We start from the raw sequence: 17,641 nt of genomic DNA, 5'->3' as shown, positions 1-17,641 counted from the left end.
TGCTGATTCCGAAAATGTCCAGAGGTTGCCAGATCGGGACCAGAAACAGAGATTCTAGAGCCCATATCTCGGCCGTTTGTGGTCCGATCTGGCAACGCTTGGCGTTTTCGAAATCAGCGCCCCACAGTCTATCGAACTGCATACCAATTTCGTCGAAATGCGACAAAAAGTTTTTCGGCGAAAATCGGAAAAAATCGTGATGGTTAGCCTTTCCATTTTTTCGAAAAAAACGGTCGAAAATGAGTTGTTCGATATCGAAAAACGTGGTATGCAGTTCGATGGACAATGGAGTGCTGATTCCGAAAATGTGCAGGGTTGCCAGATCGGGGCAGAATTGAGCTTTCTAGAGCCCATATCTCGGCCGTTTGTGGTCCGATCTGGCAACGCTTGGCGTTTTCGAAATCAGCGCCCCAAAGTCTATCGAACTGCATACCAATTTCGTCGAAATGAGACAAAAAGTTTTTCGGCGAAAATCGGAAAAAATCGTGATGGTTAGCCTTTCCATTTTTTCGAAAAAACGGTCGAAAATGAGTTGTTCGATATCGAAAAACGTGGTATGCAGTTCGATGGACAATGGAGTGCTGATTCCGAAAATGTGCAGGGTTGCCAGATCGGGGCAGAATTGAGCTTTCTAGAGCCCATATCTCGGCCGTTTGTGGTCCGATCTGGCAACGCTTGGCGTTTTCGAAATCAGCGCCCCAAAGTCTATCGAACTGCATACCAATTTCGTCGAAATGAGACAAAAAGTTTTTCGGCGAAAATCGGAAAAAATCGTGATGGTTAGCCTTTCCATTTTTTCGAAAAAAACGGTCGAAAATGAGTTGTTCGATATCGAAAAACGTGGTATGCAGTTCGATGGACAATGGAGTGCTGATTCCGAAAATGTGCAGGGTTGCCAGATCGGGGCAGAATTGAGCTTTCTAGAGCTCATATCTCGGCCGTTTGTGGTCCGATCTGGCAACGCTTGGCGTTTTCGAAATCAGCGCCCCAAAGTCTATCGAACTGCATACCAATTTCGTCGAAATGAGACAAAAAGTTTTTCGGCGAAAATCGGAAAAAATCGTGATGGTTAGCCTTTCCATTTTTTCGAAAAAACGGTCGAAAATGAGTTGTTCGATATCGAAAAACGTGGTATGCAGTTCGATGGACAATGGAGTGCTGATTCCGAAAATGTGCAGGGTTGCCAGATCGGGGCAGAATTGAGCTTTCTAGAGCCCATATCTCGGCCGTTTGTGGTCCGATCTGGCAACGCTTGGCGTTTTCGAAATCAGCGCCCCAAAGTCTATCGAACTGCATACCAATTTCGTCGAAATGAGACAAAAAGTTTTTCGGCGAAAATCGGAAAAAATCGTGATGGTTAGCCTTTCCATTTTTTCGAAAAAACGGTCGAAAATGAGTTGTTCGATATCGAAAAACGTGGTATGCAGTTCGATGGACAATGGAGTGCTGATTCCGAAAATGTGCAGGGTTGCCAGATCGGGACAGAATTGAGCTTTCTAGAGCTCATATCTCGGCCGTTTGTGGTCCGATCTGGCAACGCTTGGCGTTTTCGAAATCAGCGCCCCAAAGTCTATCGAACTGCATACCAATTTCGTCGAAATGAGACAAAAAGTTTTTCGGCGAAAATCGGAAAAAATCGTGATGGTTAGCCTTTCCATTTTTTCGAAAAAACGGTCGAAAATGAGTTGTTCGATATCGAAAAACGTGGTATGCAGTTCGATGGACAATGGAGTGCTGATTCCGAAAATGTGCAGGGTTGCCAGATCGGGGCAGAATTGAGCTTTCTAGAGCTCATATCTCGGCCGTTTGTGGTCCGATCTGGCAACGCTTGGCGTTTTCGAAATCAGCGCCCCAAAGTCTATCGAACTGCATACCAATTTCGTCGAAATGAGACAAAAAGTTTTTCGGCGAAAATCGGAAAAAATCGTGATGGTTAGCCTTTCCATTTTTTCGAAAAAACGGTCGAAAATGAGTTGTTCGATATCGAAAAACGTGGTATGCAGTTCGATGGACAATGGAGTGCTGATTCCGAAAATGTGCAGGGTTGCCAGATCGGGGCAGAATTGAGCTTTCTAGAGCCCATATCTCGGCCGTTTGTGGTCCGATCTGGCAACGCTTGGCGTTTTCGAAATCAGCGCCCCAAAGTCTATCGAACTGCATACCAATTTCGTCGAAATGCGACAAAAAGTTTTTCGGCGAAAATCGGAAAAAATCGTGATGGTTAGCCTTTCCATTTTTTCGAAAAAACGGTCGAAAATGAGTTGTTCGATATCGAAAAACGTGGTATGCAGTTCGATGGACAATGGAGTGCTGATTCCGAAAATGTGCAGGGTTGCCAGATCGGGACAGAATTGAGCTTTCTAGAGCTCATATCTCGGCCGTTTGTGGTCCGATCTGGCAACGCTTGGCGTTTTCGAAATCAGCGCCCCAAAGTCTATCGAACTGCATACCAATTTCGTCGAAATGAGACAAAAAGTTTTTCGGCGAAAATCGGAAAAAATCGTGATGGTTAGCCTTTCCATTTTTTCGAAAAAACGGTCGAAAATGAGTTGTTCGATATCGAAAAACGTGGTATGCAGTTCGATGGACAATGGAGTGCTGATTCCGAAAATGTGCAGGGTTGCCAGATCGGGGCAGAATTGAGCTTTCTAGAGCCCATATCTCGGCCGTTTGTGGTCCGATCTGGCAACGCTTGGCGTTTTCGAAATCAGCGCCCCAAAGTCTATCGAACTGCATACCAATTTCGTCGAAATGCGACAAAAAGTTTTTCGGCGAAAATCGGAAAAAATCGTGATGGTTAGCCTTTCCATTTTTTCGAAAAAACGGTCGAAAATGAGTTGTTCGATATCGAAAAACGTGGTATGCAGTTCGATGGACAATGGAGTGCTGATTCCGAAAATGTGCAGGGTTGCCAGATCGGGACAGAATTGAGCTTTCTAGAGCTCATATCTCGGCCGTTTGTGGTCCGATCTGGCAACGCTTGGCGTTTTCGAAATCAGCGCCCCAAAGTCTATCGAACTGCATACCAATTTCGTCGAAATGAGACAAAAAGTTTTTCGGCGAAAATCGGAAAAAATCGTGATGGTTAGCCTTTCCATTTTTTCGAAAAAACGGTCGAAAATGAGTTGTTCGATATCGAAAAACGTGGTATGCAGTTCGATGGACAATGGAGTGCTGATTCCGAAAATGTGCAGGGTTGCCAGATCGGGGCAGAATTGAGCTTTCTAGAGCCCATATCTCGGCCGTTTGTGGTCCGAAAATGTGCAGGGTTGCCAGATCGGGGCAGAATTGAGCTTTCTAGAGCCCATATCTCGGCCGTTTGTGGTCCGATCTGGCAACGCTTGGCGTTTTCGAAATCAGCGCCCCAAAGTCTATCGAACTGCATACCAATTTCGTCGAAATGCGACAAAAAGTTTTTCGGCGAAAATCGGAAAAAATCGTGATGGTTAGCCTTTCCATTTTTTCGAAAAAAACTGTCGAAAATGAGTTGTTCGATATCGAAAAACGTGGTATGCAGTTCGATGGACAATGGAGTGCTGATTCCGAAAATGTGCAGGGTTGCCAGATCGGGACAGAATTGAGCTTTCTAGAGCTCATATCTCGGCCGTTTGTGGTCCGATCTGGCAACGCTTGGCGTTTTCCAAAACAGCGCCCAAAGTCTATCGAACTGCATACCAATTTCGTCGAAATGAGACAAAAAGTTTTTCGGCGAAAATCGGAAAAAATCGTGATGGTTAGCCTTTCCATTTTTTCGAAAAAACGGTCGAAAATGAGTTGTTCGATATCGAAAAACGTGGTATGCAGTTCGATGGACAATGGAGTGCTGATTCCGAAAATGTGCAGGGTTGCCAGATCGGGGCAGAATTGAGCTTTCTAGAGCCCATATCTCGGCCGTTTGTGGTCCGATCTGGCAACGCTTGGCGTTTTCGAAATCAGCGCCCCAAAGTCTATCGAACTGCATACCAATTTCGTCGAAATGCGACAAAAAGTTTTTCGGCGAAAATCGGAAAAAATCGTGATGGTTAGCCTTTCCATTTTTTCGAAAAAACGGTCGAAAATGAGTTGTTCGATATCGAAAAACGTGGTATGCAGTTCGATGGACAATGGAGTGCTGATTCCGAAAATGTGCAGGGTTGCCAGATCGGGACAGAATTGAGCTTTCTAGAGCTCATATCTCGGCCGTTTGTGGTCCGATCTGGCAACGCTTGGCGTTTTCGAAATCAGCGCCCCAAAGTCTATCGAACTGCATACCAATTTCGTCGAAATGAGACAAAAAGTTTTTCGGCGAAAATCGGAAAAAATCGTGATGGTTAGCCTTTCCATTTTTTTCGAAAAAACGGTCGAAAATGAGTTGTTCGATATCGAAAAAACGTGGTATGCAGTTCGATGGACAATGGAGTGCTGATTCCGAAAATGTGCAGGGTTGCCAGATCGGGGCAGAATTGAGCTTTCTAGAGCCCATATCTCGGCCGTTTGTGGTCCGATCTGGCAACGCTTGGCGTTGCCAAGCTCGGATTCCGAAAATGTGCAGGGTTGCCAGATCGGGGCAGAATTGAGCTTTCTAGAGCCCATATCTCGGCCGTTTGTGGTCCGAAAATGTGCAGGGTTGCCAGATCGGGGCAGAATTGAGCTTTCTAGAGCCCATATCTCGGCCGTTTGTGGACCGATCTGGCAACGCTTGGCGTTTTCGAAATCAGCGCCCCAAAGTCTATCGAACTGCATACCAATTTCGTCGAAATGCGACAAAAAGTTTTTCGGCGAAAATCGGAAAAAATCGTGATGGTTAGCCTTTCCATTTTTTCGAAAAAACGGTCGAAAATGAGTTGTTCGATATCGAAAAACGTGGTATGCAGTTCGATGGACAATGGAGTGCTGATTCCGAAAATGTGCAGGGTTGCCAGATCGGGACAGAATTGAGCTTTCTAGAGCTCATATCTCGGCCGTTTGTGGTCCGATCTGGCAACGCTTGGCGTTTTCGAAATCAGCGCCTCAAAGTCTATCGAACTGCATACCAATTTCGTCGAAATGAGACAAAAAGTTTTTCGGCGAAAATCGGAAAAAATCGTGATGGTTAGTCCTTTCCATTTTTTCGAAAAAAACGGTCGAAAATGAGTTGTTCGATATCGAAAAACGTGGTATGCAGTTCGATGGACAATGGAGTGCTGATTCCGAAAATGTGCAGGGTTGCCAGATCGGGGCAGAATTGAGCTTTCTAGAGCCCATATCTCGGCCGTTTGTGGTCCGATCTGGCAACGCTTGGCGTTTTCGAAATCAGCGCCCCAAAGTCTATCGAACTGCATACCAATTTCGTCGAAATGCGACAAAAAGTTTTTCGGCGAAAATCGGAAAAAATCGTGATGGTTAGCCTTTCCATTTTTTCGAAAAAACGGTCGAAAATGAGTTGTTCGATATCGAAAAACGTGGTATGCAGTTCGATGGACAATGGAGTGCTGATTCCGAAAATGTGCAGGGTTGCCAGATCGGGACAGAATTGAGCTTTCTAGAGCTCATATCTCGGCCGTTTGTGGTCCGATCTGGCAACGCTTGGCGTTTTCGAAATCAGCGCCCCAAAGTCTATCGAACTGCATACCAATTTCGTCGAAATGAGACAAAAAGTTTTTCGGCGAAAATCGGAAAAAATCGTGATGGTTAGCCTTTCCATTTTTTCGAAAAAACGGTCGAAAATGAGTTGTTCGATATCGAAAAACGTGGTATGCAGTTCGATGGACAATGGAGTGCTGATTCCGAAAATGTGCAGGGTTGCCAGATCGGGGCAGAATTGAGCTTTCTAGAGCCCATATCTCGGCCGTTTGTGGTCCGATCTGGCAACGCTTGGCGTTTTCGAAATCAGCGCCCCAAAGTCTATCGAACTGCATACCAATTTCGTCGAAATGAGACAAAAAGTTTTTCGGCGAAAATCGGAAAAAATCGTGATGGTTAGTCTTTCCATTTTTTCGAAAAAACGGTCGAAAATGAGTTGTTCGATATCGAAAAACGTGGTATGCAGTTCGATGGACAATGGAGTGCTGATTCCGAAAATGTGCAGGGTTGCCAGATCGGGGCAGAATTGAGCTTTCTAGAGCCCATATCTCGGCCGTTTGTGGTCCGATCTGGCAACGCTTGGCGTTTTCGAAATCAGCGCCCCAAAGTCTATCGAACTGCATACCAATTTCGTCGAAATGCGACAAAAAGTTTTTCGGCGAAAATCGGAAAAAATCGTGATGGTTAGCCTTTCCATTTTTTCGAAAAAACGGTCGAAAATGAGTTGTTCGATATCGAAAAACGTGGTATGCAGTTCGATGGACAATGGAGTGCTGATTCCGAAAATGTGCAGGGTTGCCAGATCGGGGCAGAATTGAGCTTTCTAGAGCCCATATCTCGGCCGTTTGTGGTCCGATCTGGCAACGCTTGGCGTTTTCGAAATCAGCGCCCCAAAGTCTATCGAACTGCATACCAATTTCGTCGAAATGAGACAAAAAGTTTTTCGGCGAAAATCGGAAAAAATCGTGATGGTTAGCCTTTCCATTTTTTCGAAAAAACGGTCGAAAATGAGTTGTTCGATATCGAAAAACGTGGTATGCAGTTCGATGGACAATGGAGTGCTGATTCCGAAAATGTGCAGGGTTGCCAGATCGGGGCAGAATTGAGCTTTCTAGAGCCCATATCTCGGCCGTTTGTGGTCCGATCTGGCAACGCTTGGCGTTTTCGAAATCAGCGCCCCAAAGTCTATCGAACTGCATACCAATTTCGTCGAAATGAGACAAAAAGTTTTTCGGCGAAAATCGGAAAAAATCGTGATGGTTAGCCTTTCCATTTTTTCGAAAAAACGGTCGAAAATGAGTTGTTCGATATCGAAAAACGTGGTATGCAGTTCGATGGACAATGGAGTGCTGATTCCGAAAATGTGCAGGGTTGCCAGATCGGGACAGAATTGAGCTTTCTAGAGCTCATATCTCGGCCGTTTGTGGTCCGATCTGGCAACGCTTGGCGTTTTCGAAATCAGCGCCCCAAAGTCTATCGAACTGCATACCAATTTCGTCGAAATGAGACAAAAAGTTTTTCGGCGAAAATCGGAAAAAATCGTGATGGTTAGCCTTTCCATTTTTTCGAAAAAACGGTCGAAAATGAGTTGTTCGATATCGAAAAACGTGGTATGCAGTTCGATGGACAATGGAGTGCTGATTCCGAAAATGTGCAGGGTTGCCAGATCGGGGCAGAATTGAGCTTTCTAGAGCCCATATCTCGGCCGTTTGTGGTCCGATCTGGCAACGCTTGGCGTTTTCGAAATCAGCGCCCCAAAGTCTATCGAACTGCATACCAATTTCGTCGAAATGAGACAAAAAGTTTTTCGGCGAAAATCGGAAAAAATCGTGATGGTTAGCCTTTCCATTTTTTCGAAAAAACGGTCGAAAATGAGTTGTTCGATATCGAAAAACGTGGTATGCAGTTCGATGGACAATGGAGTGCTGATTCCGAAAATGTGCAGGGTTGCCAGATCGGGGCAGAATTGAGCTTTCTAGAGCCCATATCTCGGCCGTTTGTGGTCCGATCTGGCAACGCTTGGCGTTTTCGAAATCAGCGCCCCAAAGTCTATCGAACTGCATACCAATTTCGTCGAAATGAGACAAAAAGTTTTTCGGCGAAAATCGGAAAAAATCGTGATGGTTAGCCTTTCCATTTTTTCGAAAAAACGGTCGAAAATGAGTTGTTCGATATCGAAAAACGTGGTATGCAGTTCGATGGACAATGGAGTGCTGATTCCGAAAATGTGCAGGGTTGCCAGATCGGGACAGAATTGAGCTTTCTAGAGCTCATATCTCGGCCGTTTGTGGTCCGATCTGGCAACGCTTGGCGTTTTCGAAATCAGCGCCCCAAAGTCTATCGAACTGCATACCAATTTCGTCGAAATGAGACAAAAAGTTTTTCGGCGAAAATCGGAAAAAATCGTGATGGTTAGCCTTTCCATTTTTTCGAAAAAACGGTCGAAAATGAGTTGTTCGATATCGAAAAACGTGGTATGCAGTTCGATGGACAATGGAGTGCTGATTCCGAAAATGTGCAGGGTTGCCAGATCGGGGCAGAATTGAGCTTTCTAGAGCCCATATCTCGGCCGTTTGTGGACCGATCTGGCAACGCTTGGCGTTTTCGAAATCAGCGCCCCAAAGTCTATCGAACTGCATACCAATTTCGTCGAAATGCGACAAAAAGTTTTTCGGCGAAAATCGGAAAAAATCGTGATGGTTAGCCTTTCCATTTTTTCGAAAAAAACTGTCGAAAATGAGTTGTTCGATATCGAAAAACGTGGTATGCAGTTCGATGGACAATGGAGTGCTGATTCCGAAAATGTGCAGGGTTGCCAGATCGGGACAGAATTGAGCTTTCTAGAGCTCATATCTCGGCCGTTTGTGGTCCGATCTGGCAACGCTTGGCGTTTTCGAAATCAGCGCCTCAAAGTCTATCGAACTGCATACCAATTTCGTCGAAATGAGACAAAAAGTTTTTCGGCGAAAATCGGAAAAAATCGTGATGGTTAGTCTTTCCATTTTTTCGAAAAAACGGTCGAAAATGAGTTGTTCGATATCGAAAAACGTGGTATGCAGTTCGATGGACAATGGAGTGCTGATTCCGAAAATGTGCAGGGTTGCCAGATCGGGGCAGAATTGAGCTTTCTAGAGCCCATATCTCGGCCGTTTGTGGTCCGATCTGGCAACGCTTGGCGTTTTCGAAATCAGCGCCCCAAAGTCTATCGAACTGCATACCAATTTCGTCGAAATGAGACAAAAAGTTTTTCGGCGAAAATCGGAAAAAATCGTGATGGTTAGCCTTTCCATTTTTTCGAAAAAACGGTCGAAAATGAGTTGTTCGATATCGAAAAACGTGGTATGCAGTTCGATGGACAATGGAGTGCTGATTCCGAAAATGTGCAGGGTTGCCAGATCGGGACAGAATTGAGCTTTCTAGAGCTCATATCTCGGCCGTTTGTGGTCCGATCTGGCAACGCTTGGCGTTTTCGAAATCAGCGCCCCAAAGTCTATCGAACTGCATACCAATTTCGTCGAAATGAGACAAAAAGTTTTTCGGCGAAAATCGGAAAAAATCGTGATGGTTAGCCTTTCCATTTTTTCGAAAAAACGGTCGAAAATGAGTTGTTCGATATCGAAAAACGTGGTATGCAGTTCGATGGACAATGGAGTGCTGATTCCGAAAATGTGCAGGGTTGCCAGATCGGGGCAGAATTGAGCTTTCTAGAGCCCATATCTCGGCCGTTTGTGGTCCGATCTGGCAACGCTTGGCGTTTTCGAAATCAGCGCCCCAAAGTCTATCGAACTGCATACCAATTTCGTCGAAATGAGACAAAAAGTTTTTCGGCGAAAATCGGAAAAAATCGTGATGGTTAGCCTTTCCATTTTTTCGAAAAAACGGTCGAAAATGAGTTGTTCGATATCGAAAAACGTGGTATGCAGTTTGATGGACAATGGAGTGCTGATTCCGAAAATGTGCAGGGTTGCCAGATCAGGGCAGAATTAAGCTTTCTAGAGCCCATATCTCGGCCGTTTGTGGACCGATCTGGCAACCAGGCGAACAGAAACAAACAGTAGGTGGTTTCTACTTTTTGAAAATGTTTTTTGTGAATAACTCGGCCATTTGACATCCAATCCTGGATTGTGATGGTTCCAAAAAAGTGGAAAAATTCGGCCCATTTACCTGGCAAACAAAGTCTGGTATTGGCCTAGTTAACACGGAGTGGTAAACAAATTTGGCTTATATATTTATTTTTAAAACTTCGTTTGCTTATAACTCGGTAATTTTTCAGCCGATCGGGAAGCATAGTACCATTCCAGGATCAGGACCTTGATATCCTTCGAACTGCATCAAAGGATCCTCATGAAGTCCTGAAATACCGATACTGATCCTTTCCTAAAATATGATTGCGGCTCGACGTTTTGTTGTTGGATTCTGAAGATCCTTTGATGCAGATCGCTAGATCGCTAGAAAATGTTATGATATTATGGAATGGATGGAATTAATTTATATCCTCACCGCACGTTTATTCACTAAATATTCTCTTTGTTCCAGCTTAATCTATTCCTCCCTGAATAAAACACATACAAACATTTTTCTTTATTAAACATTGAACAGGTTTTATACTAAATTTATACTAGACTACACTACAGCTTCTAGATTTATACTTGATTTACAAACATGTGGTTCACGTAGAATACTCTGGTTGGTTTTCCAATATTATGGGCGAAAATCGATACCTTTAGATCCTCTTGGTGTTGGGGGACGATTTTCGGGCGCCATGCTGCGTTGGGGGCGACTTTCGGGCGGCCATCCTGCGTTGATCCTCTACAATCGACGTCTGCATCCGGCAACTTCACCTTTGTATAAGCTAAGAAGCAATGTTAGCGCATCCCAATATTCTATTCACCTTTTTGGATATTTACTTACCAGGTAATTATCAGCTAGAACACTTTCTCAACAACGCTTTAGTGAAGCTTTGTTTGCTTTCTGAAAGTTCCCATTTAAAGTATATGGAGTTCGAGCGATGCGCACATCTCTGCCAATAGGCATCCGATTTCTAAGTGGGGCAACGCAAATGACTCGTAGAAGTATTTCCCATCGATCTGCATCAAAATCTGGGAAGGGGATATTTTTGGGTATTTATTGTTTATTTCTGGACCTTCGCATTGAAAACAAAAGGAATGACAGCGATGCCTATATCTTGGCAAAAAGGCTTAGATTTTAAGATTTTTAAGCGGGTCACTTTTATTGAAGCAACCAAATAACTGCAAGGGTATATTTTCTTCGGCTAGACCCCAAGTTAGATTTTCTCTCCTGTTTTTGCATAAATTGGGGGGCTTTTTATTTTCATGGCTTATGGAGGGCAAATCGTAAAACGACAAACATTTCATTCGGAAAAGTCAACTTTAATGGAGAACCCAGACCCCAAATGGCGGACTGTGGGAGGGAGTTATAAGCATTAAGTAAAGAACTCACTTTGGGTCACTTAATCGTCATCAACAAAAAAGTAAAGGCCTTCGGGCCATGGGCGGGTCTGAAGAGGGGTCGAGCCCCAAACACAAACACACAGAGAGTCAGAGATAGAGCAGACAACTTTCGGTTGTGTGAAATGCGCTTTCAATTACACTCACAGCGGTCTTAATGAAATGCGGACAGAAATAAATTTATGACGATCACGTACGTATCGCGTATACGCAACGTTGGCCGCACTGGCCGCCGCGTAAGCCAGGTAAGACTTAAGTGACCATTTTACCAACATTTACTAACCAAGTAACCACCTCGGCCGCCTTGCTTTCATAATCGATGATGGCCAGCCAGCCCTCGGAAACTGCATTCCAATTGAGTTAATTTCTGGCAGGCAAGACACTGACTGAGTTTATGCCACTTTTTTGGCCTTAACCCCGCTTCCGTATTACATTTACTTCTTTCCTGTATTTTTTTCGCAATTTTGCAATTTTTATGGTCTATTAAATACGCTTGAGTAGTTCCCGCCGCCGCCAAAACTGCCAAAGGGCTATTACTTAATTTCCAGCGATTCTGGTCATAATTTTGTAAGGCTCACCTTTCAGGCCATATTATCTTTAATTTTTGGTTATTCCCCTCACGTTCGTATAAACAACATTTTAGGCTGGCATTTATTATGCTTAGTTTTTCGCAAAATACAAAAAAAAAAAAGTAGCCCCCTTTTGCACAGCGGGATTTCAATTCGGAGGATTGTTATGTAAGTGCCAAAGAGCGTATTCAATTTGAATTGGAATGGTTAGTGGGTATTTGGCTTTGGGTTTTCGGTATTTCGGTACTCCCTCTTTTTAATTTTTTTTGTTTGTCTTTTCTTTTGTTGTTTTTATTATTTTTATTGCTGATTCAATATTCCGCACGCATTGGCCGACCTCCCCCATCGCAACAAGACAAAAAATTGTAAAGAAAGTTATCCAAGAAAATGCTAAACAAAACAAAGCGGACAACAAAAAATTAAAATAAAAATGCAATTATGGAATATTATGATATTAGACCAAGAAAATAAAGTAGGTGTTTGGCAAGTCAAATGGGAAATGTGAAAAGAAAGGGATATTTATTAGTGATTTAACACTAACACTAACCGTTTTTAAGGGAAAGAAAAAAAAGGAAAGCTTTAAAGATAAAAGAATTATAAAAAAAAATTAAATTAATTGATTTTAAATTATTCTTAATACTAAAACATAATTATAAAAAACTTGGGACATTTGGAAAGAATAAAGAAGAATATTGAAAAGAATATAAAAACTAAGCTTTTGAGGAAATGAGTTCCAAAAATTTTATTTTAATTAAGACTATTTTTTAAGAGGAATTAAATAACAGAAAATACACATTTTAATATTTAAAAATAGTATAGAAACTTGCAGATATTAAGTCAATCATAATCTTTAAATCTATAACTCTCTGTGCAAAGCTTACATACTCCCCCTGAAGACATAAAAATTGATTTTAGATCTAATAGTTTCCAAAAAAAGTCAGACACCATAAACCGAAACGAAGATAACATTGAGGTCCTGGCAGCCGAAAGGACTTTCCTTTGTGGCATTTCACATTTTTTGGTGTTGTTGCTCTTGTTGTTATCCTAATGGAAATTGAACATTTTCCTTTGTTAAAGCCCAAAGACCTACTTTTGGGTTATGACTTTTTTTTTTTGTCAGTTGGCCAAGTCAAGTGCCAAGCTATTTTTTTTTTTTTTTTTGCATGCGTAATGTAGGCGGGGGAGGGAGAGAGTGCGTGGCGGTGGTATAAAAAGCGACGGTCAGTCGGCGGGCCATCTACATTTTACTGACAACCGTTGACAGAGTATCGCGTTGAGTTTATTTTTGTTGTTGATTTTTTTTTTGGTTTGTGTTTCTTTTTTTTTTGAATAAATACTTACGCGAAATGTTCGCCTTGGCCTTAAAGTTGGCGATACTGGTGGTGGTCAGCCAGCAGGATATTGGTTGCCATGCCCAGCTATCCTTTCACACGGACGCCAATACGAATTCGTTCACCTTGAAGACACCCGGACTGCAGCAGACCTTCACCCGTTATTATGGCTCCGGAACGAGCCAGCCCCTCGCTGAGACTCCGACTTCAGCTCCAGCTCCAGCTCCAGCTCTGGCTCCAGCAGCGGCACAAATTCCGTTTCAATCGCAGCAGTTTGCACAGCAGGAACCACTGGTGAGACCATTTAAACCTGAAACATGGGAAATAAAAGAGTTAATAGTGTTGGGAGATGATTTTTATGTTTTATTTAAGAGTTTTTAAAAGGAAATGCTTTCTTAACAGAGCTATAGTGCCTCACAATCCTCACATTGCCCTTTAAAAAAACCCCCTATTTTCCAAATGCAGTTCCTTTTTTTTATTATTTCTTAAAGCCTTTTATTAAATTCAAGTCCAAAAAAAATCATTTGAAGTTATTGAAGTTAGTTCCTCAAGAGAAAGCGACGTTTGCGGCCCAAACTGGGAATCGAACCCATGCCGGGCATAGCCTGGGACATTCCCTGCATCCCCGTCATAGCTCCCTGCATGGCCTCGCCGAAGCCAAGGTTAAGACCTCCGTTCATCTTTTGGCCCAAAACCTCGATGCTGTTCTCGTTTCGCAGACCGCCACCTGTTTCGGCCAGTTGCTGAAGCTGTCCCACAGCCAGCATCATTCCAGTGCCAATATCCTGACAAATTATAATGGATAAAGTGACTAGGAACTAGTATATACCAGACTTGTAGCTCACCTGAGGTCTAGCAGAGAGATGACCAAGGCAAATGGCCAACAGAACAAGGGTCGTCGACAAGGGCCACTGCATTTTGTGAAAGTTTGAAATCAAATGGCTAGTGATTTGGAAAAACAGGCACGTTTTATAGAGATTTTTGTTGAGATCTATCTAGAGATATTATATAATAATAATAGCCCTTTATAAATGTTCCCTTGACACGCCATCTAAATTGTTATGAACCATAGTTTTTAGATTGCAATTATTTCATTTTATTTCAAAAAAATGATAATGATTTTCTTCTCAATATGAAGAAAATACTTCGTTGACCTCGTTGGGATCGGAGGGCGAGGCCCCAAATAGGTTTTTCAGCTCCTCGAAGTAGTTCTTGAAAGAATCCACCATCGAATGCCAGGCCTGGGTAATGTTCTGGCCGAATTCCCGGGCTGCATCACCGATCCTTTTGTCCAGTCTCGGCACATCCGGATACTCCAGATGCGGCCTGACATCGTCGTATTCGTTCGAATACTCGACATCAAAGTTCTCGCCAGCCGGTTGCGGCTCGGCCCGGGCCATAACCAAAGCCTGGCCAAGGGCAAGGGCCAGCACGGCGAGGACCACAATCAGTGGTAATGGAAATCTGAAGCCTGGAGCGGAAGTCATTTGGAAAACTGTTCTGTTTGAGCGATTGAATGCGGTTTTTGTACTGCCTCCTAACTAGATTCGAACTCCAGAATTCCAGAACACGGAAATGTTCGTCGTTCGGCGTTCATGTCGAGATGGCCATCTCATCTCTGTTCTGTTGGCCGGAAGCGGTCTGTTGGCCAATTGGCAAATTGACCTTAGTTGGGCCAGCTTTGTTCGTGACTTGGCTCATTTCGAATCTTCCATCTGCCAAGCGGCACTGATTGTACTTCATGTTATGGAGCATGTTTGTTTACTTTTTGTACTTTTTTCAAGTCTCTAAAGATAATTGATTTGGTCTAAAAAGCCCTCACTCTTAAGATACATATTTTATTTATATTCTTTGTTGCCTAATTACTTTTAAATCAAATCCTACTAAGTCCAGGATTTCAATCGCCTTTTTTTTCACTTTCCAACATTTTTTTCTTTTTGAAAGCAAACCAAATGTCTTACTAATTTTAAAACACTATATAAGAATCTTTTAAACAATCTTTTTTAAACAATATCTATAAAAAAAAACCTCTTTTTTTTAAAGGAAAACCACCCCAACCACATGTGTCGGGGTTACCACTTTCCTACTTACGTATAATTAGTGACCCCGACGTTATACAGTTTCAGTTCTCGAGCTTTTCATTTCATGTTTCGAGAAACCTTCTATCATTTTATTCATTTCCTTGTGATTTCTTTAAAGTTTTCCCAACAAATGGGGTTACCAAGCCAAATAGGTTCCAAGTGGTGACCCCAATATATATCATATATATGAATTGAGAATCTCAACATTTAACATTTAACCATAGTTTGCATTTATTATCCAAAGACACTTAAAAAAGAATAAAAAAATATTTTGCAAGTGTTGTTTAGCCAGAACCAGTAGCACTGTTGGCGGCACTCGATATTTTTTCACGCATTTGCTGCACCACTTCCGTCACATTATCCACAAACGAGAGCCACATGCCTTTGATTCGATCCCCCAGCCCGGGAGCCTGCGATCCTGCCATAGTTCCTGCTGGCATCTGATCCGTTTCGGCTTGACGTCGCTCCCGATAGAACTTCTTCTTGGAACTGGTCTTCGGACTAACTCGCGATCGTGAGGCATTATTGGCGGCCCTTTTGCGAGCACGCTTCCTGCGCGCTTCCACATCATCGTCCGAGGAGGCGGCCGTGGTCATGGTCATCTTCCAGAAACAGGGGGCTCTCTTGGCTCTCAGGAGACTTCTCCGCTTCCGGCGATCCTCCTCCTCGGATGAGTCTGCAGAGGGCGGCCGCATAGCATCTCCATAACCGACAGCTGTTTTCGAATGCACGGACATCAGGGGATTGTCAAAGTTGATGTCGCGATTGATGGCGGCTCCACTCTGAATGGCCTCGGCTATATTCCCGGCCAGGTTCATGGCCGTCATGCCGAGATTTTCCAGGGGATTCTGAGCCCGAGGCTTGGCCATCACCCCCAACAGGATACTAGTTAGTTCCAGTATTAAAATCAACAATTTAATCCGCTTCATGGTTGAGGTTAAACTGAGATTTTTTCACACCAACCCATGGGCTTTTAAGTTCTCCGACTCTCCGATATATATATTTTTTAATCGCGTGACCCTTTGTATATATTTTTTTTTTTGGATTTTATCAGAAATGTATAACCAAGTAGGCTTCCGGTTTTACGTTTCGGGGAACTGACAAATGAACAGGCTCGGTTGGGTCAGTCTAGCTTGCTCGCTTAGTAAAATCGGTTCGGTTAGTTTTACTTTTATTTCGCTCAAAAAAAAAAAAATCCTCAAAAATTATACCCCAAAAATTATTTTAATCAAAATCCGTAGAAATTCTCAAGTTTTTCAATTACTTAGTGATTTTTTTCTTCTTGTCTGATTCTTCCAAAAAAAAATATAAAATATTTATTCTACAATATGCGTTCCAGCAAAGTTCGTGCAGGAAATGGCCATAAACTGGTAACTGTTATAGGGGTTTTTCTAAATTTTTCTTTTCAAAAGGGATTTCTTTTTGAAATAATATTAATTTATTAAATGAAATTATATTTTTTTTAGCAAGTCACCAGTTCCTTTGCTGGCGGCTTTGGTCCTTCGAGCCTCCAATACCCGGGTGCCTACCAACAGGCAGCCACCGTTAGCGGCAAGCAGCAGAAGGCAGCAGCCGCCCCCCAGCAGTCGCAACAGTTCCTAGGCCAGCCACCCCTCGCCACCAATCCCCCCATCCTGGGCGGACCAGTGGGCGTGGGTGTGGCCAGTATGCCCAGCTATGCGGACCAAATGCACGCCGCCTTCATCGACTACCAGCGCCAGAGGATGGAGTTCGAACAGCAACAGCAGCACCTGCTGCAGAAGCTCTACCACTACTACCCGGACGTGTCGGGCTCCTTGCCGGCCAGCCAGCTCCAGGCGCAGCCCAGCGAGGGGGGACTGCCACTCTCATCGCCGTCGTTGGCGGGTGCCCCCGCGGCAGTTGCCTCCGGCACGGCACTGGGATTCGGAGCTGGATCCGGATCGAGGGGATCCGCCGGCGTCACCTCGTCCCGATTCGCCTACCGGCGACCGCACTTCAGCAGCAATGGTCTCCAGCCGGGTGCAGAACGCGGATCGGTAGCTGCCGCAGCAGCAACAGCAGCAAGCGCAAGTCCAAGCTCTAACTTTGGTTTCTCGACGGGATCACCCAGTCAACATCGCATCCCCGGAAGCGTCGGCGACTTCTATTCCACGCAACAGCACATGGGCTTCATGCAGCAGCAGCAACAGGACGTGCTCCGGGATCAGCAACAGTCGGTGGCCCATCAGTTCGCCACCAGCCAGCTGGCGCCCACCACCCGCCAGAGCTACGGCATGGCGGTGCCCATGTCCTCTGTCCTGGGCACACCCTCCTTCCAGCCCTCGGCCGATGTTTCCCACGTCAGCTTCTCGAGTGGCAACCTCAACTATAGTTTTTGAATGCAACTCCGCCGGCGATAGAGCTCGGGATTCCAGTTAGTCCCTTTGGAACCTAAAACTTTGGAAGAACAAAAAATTGGAGAGAAGTGTTCTGCCCGCCATCTTCCATACCCTCCCCCCATTAACTCGTGTACCTGGCGGAACTTTCTCCTCTCCTAGTATTCTCGATGATTAGTCATTTTCCCCCCGTTGATATTTTTTGCGAAATTTGTTGTGGTATAGAGATAATATATATGATTTAAGAGGAATTGTGTAGGGCAGCAAGAATAAAATTTGTAAGTGATTGAAGAA

General features: G+C 43.9%; 4 protein-coding genes across 5 annotated transcripts; 1 reads left to right on the top strand and 3 right to left on the bottom strand.

Annotated features, from left to right (window-relative positions):
• Positions 1 to 12,909: 12,909 nt before the first annotated feature.
• Positions 12,910 to 17,641, top strand: LOC108132297 (uncharacterized). 2 transcript variants are annotated; one of them, XM_017251662.3, is made up of 2 exons: positions 12,910 to 13,203; positions 16,457 to 17,641. In XM_017251662.3, the coding sequence occupies exons 1-2, from the start codon at positions 12,925 to 12,927 to the stop codon at positions 17,348 to 17,350; spliced, it is 1,173 nt and encodes a 390-aa protein (XP_017107151.2). In that variant the 5' UTR covers positions 12,910 to 12,924; the 3' UTR covers positions 17,351 to 17,641. The 2 variants fall into 2 exon arrangements, with proteins under 2 accessions (XP_017107151.2, XP_017107161.2); XM_017251672.3 differs by lacking the exon at positions 12,910 to 13,203 and adding an exon at positions 16,116 to 16,360.
• On the bottom strand, positions 13,393 to 13,835 carry LOC108132328 (uncharacterized). The gene is made up of 2 exons (XM_017251709.3): positions 13,755 to 13,835; positions 13,393 to 13,694 (listed from the first exon to the last, which is right to left on the bottom strand). The coding sequence occupies exons 1-2, from the start codon at positions 13,824 to 13,826 to the stop codon at positions 13,449 to 13,451; spliced, it is 318 nt and encodes a 105-aa protein (XP_017107198.2). The 5' UTR covers positions 13,827 to 13,835; the 3' UTR covers positions 13,393 to 13,448.
• Positions 13,995 to 14,792, bottom strand: LOC108132317 (uncharacterized). Its single transcript, XM_017251696.3, has one exon. The coding sequence runs from the start codon at positions 14,394 to 14,396 to the stop codon at positions 14,037 to 14,039; it is 360 nt and encodes a 119-aa protein (XP_017107185.1). The 5' UTR covers positions 14,397 to 14,792; the 3' UTR covers positions 13,995 to 14,036.
• LOC108132308 (uncharacterized) lies at positions 15,248 to 16,009 on the bottom strand. The gene has a single exon (XM_017251684.3). It carries the CDS (start codon positions 15,917 to 15,919, stop codon positions 15,275 to 15,277), a length of 645 nt encoding a protein of 214 aa, XP_017107173.2. The 5' UTR covers positions 15,920 to 16,009; the 3' UTR covers positions 15,248 to 15,274.

This window comes from Drosophila bipectinata, chromosome XR (genome assembly GCF_030179905.1).
Source record: "Drosophila bipectinata strain 14024-0381.07 chromosome XR, DbipHiC1v2, whole genome shotgun sequence".
NCBI lineage: Eukaryota > Metazoa > Arthropoda > Insecta > Diptera > Drosophilidae > Drosophila > Drosophila bipectinata.
Note: the sequence above shows the minus strand (reverse complement) of the source record. Positions and strands in the feature narration are given on the sequence as shown.

What these genes read in the sequence shown, in the direction of transcription:
- LOC108132297 (XM_017251662.3), top strand. Translation starts at nt 12,925, where the DNA reads ATGTTCGCCTTGGCCTTAAAGTTGGCGATACTGGTGGTGGTCAGCCAG. An exon ending in TTGCACAGCAGGAACCACTG is followed by an intron (nt 13,204 to 16,456) that starts GTGAGACCATTT and finishes TATTTTTTTTAG; the next exon opens with CAAGTCACCAGTTCCTTTGC.
- LOC108132328 (XM_017251709.3), bottom strand. Translation starts at nt 13,826, where the DNA reads ATGCAGTGGCCCTTGTCGACGACCCTTGTTCTGTTGGCCATTTGCCTT. An exon ending in ATCTCTCTGCTAGACCTCAG is followed by an intron (nt 13,695 to 13,754) that starts GTGAGCTACAAG and finishes ATAATTTGTCAG; the next exon opens with GATATTGGCACTGGAATGAT.
- LOC108132317 (XM_017251696.3), bottom strand. Translation starts at nt 14,396, where the DNA reads ATGACTTCCGCTCCAGGCTTCAGATTTCCATTACCACTGATTGTGGTC.
- LOC108132308 (XM_017251684.3), bottom strand. Translation starts at nt 15,919, where the DNA reads ATGAAGCGGATTAAATTGTTGATTTTAATACTGGAACTAACTAGTATC.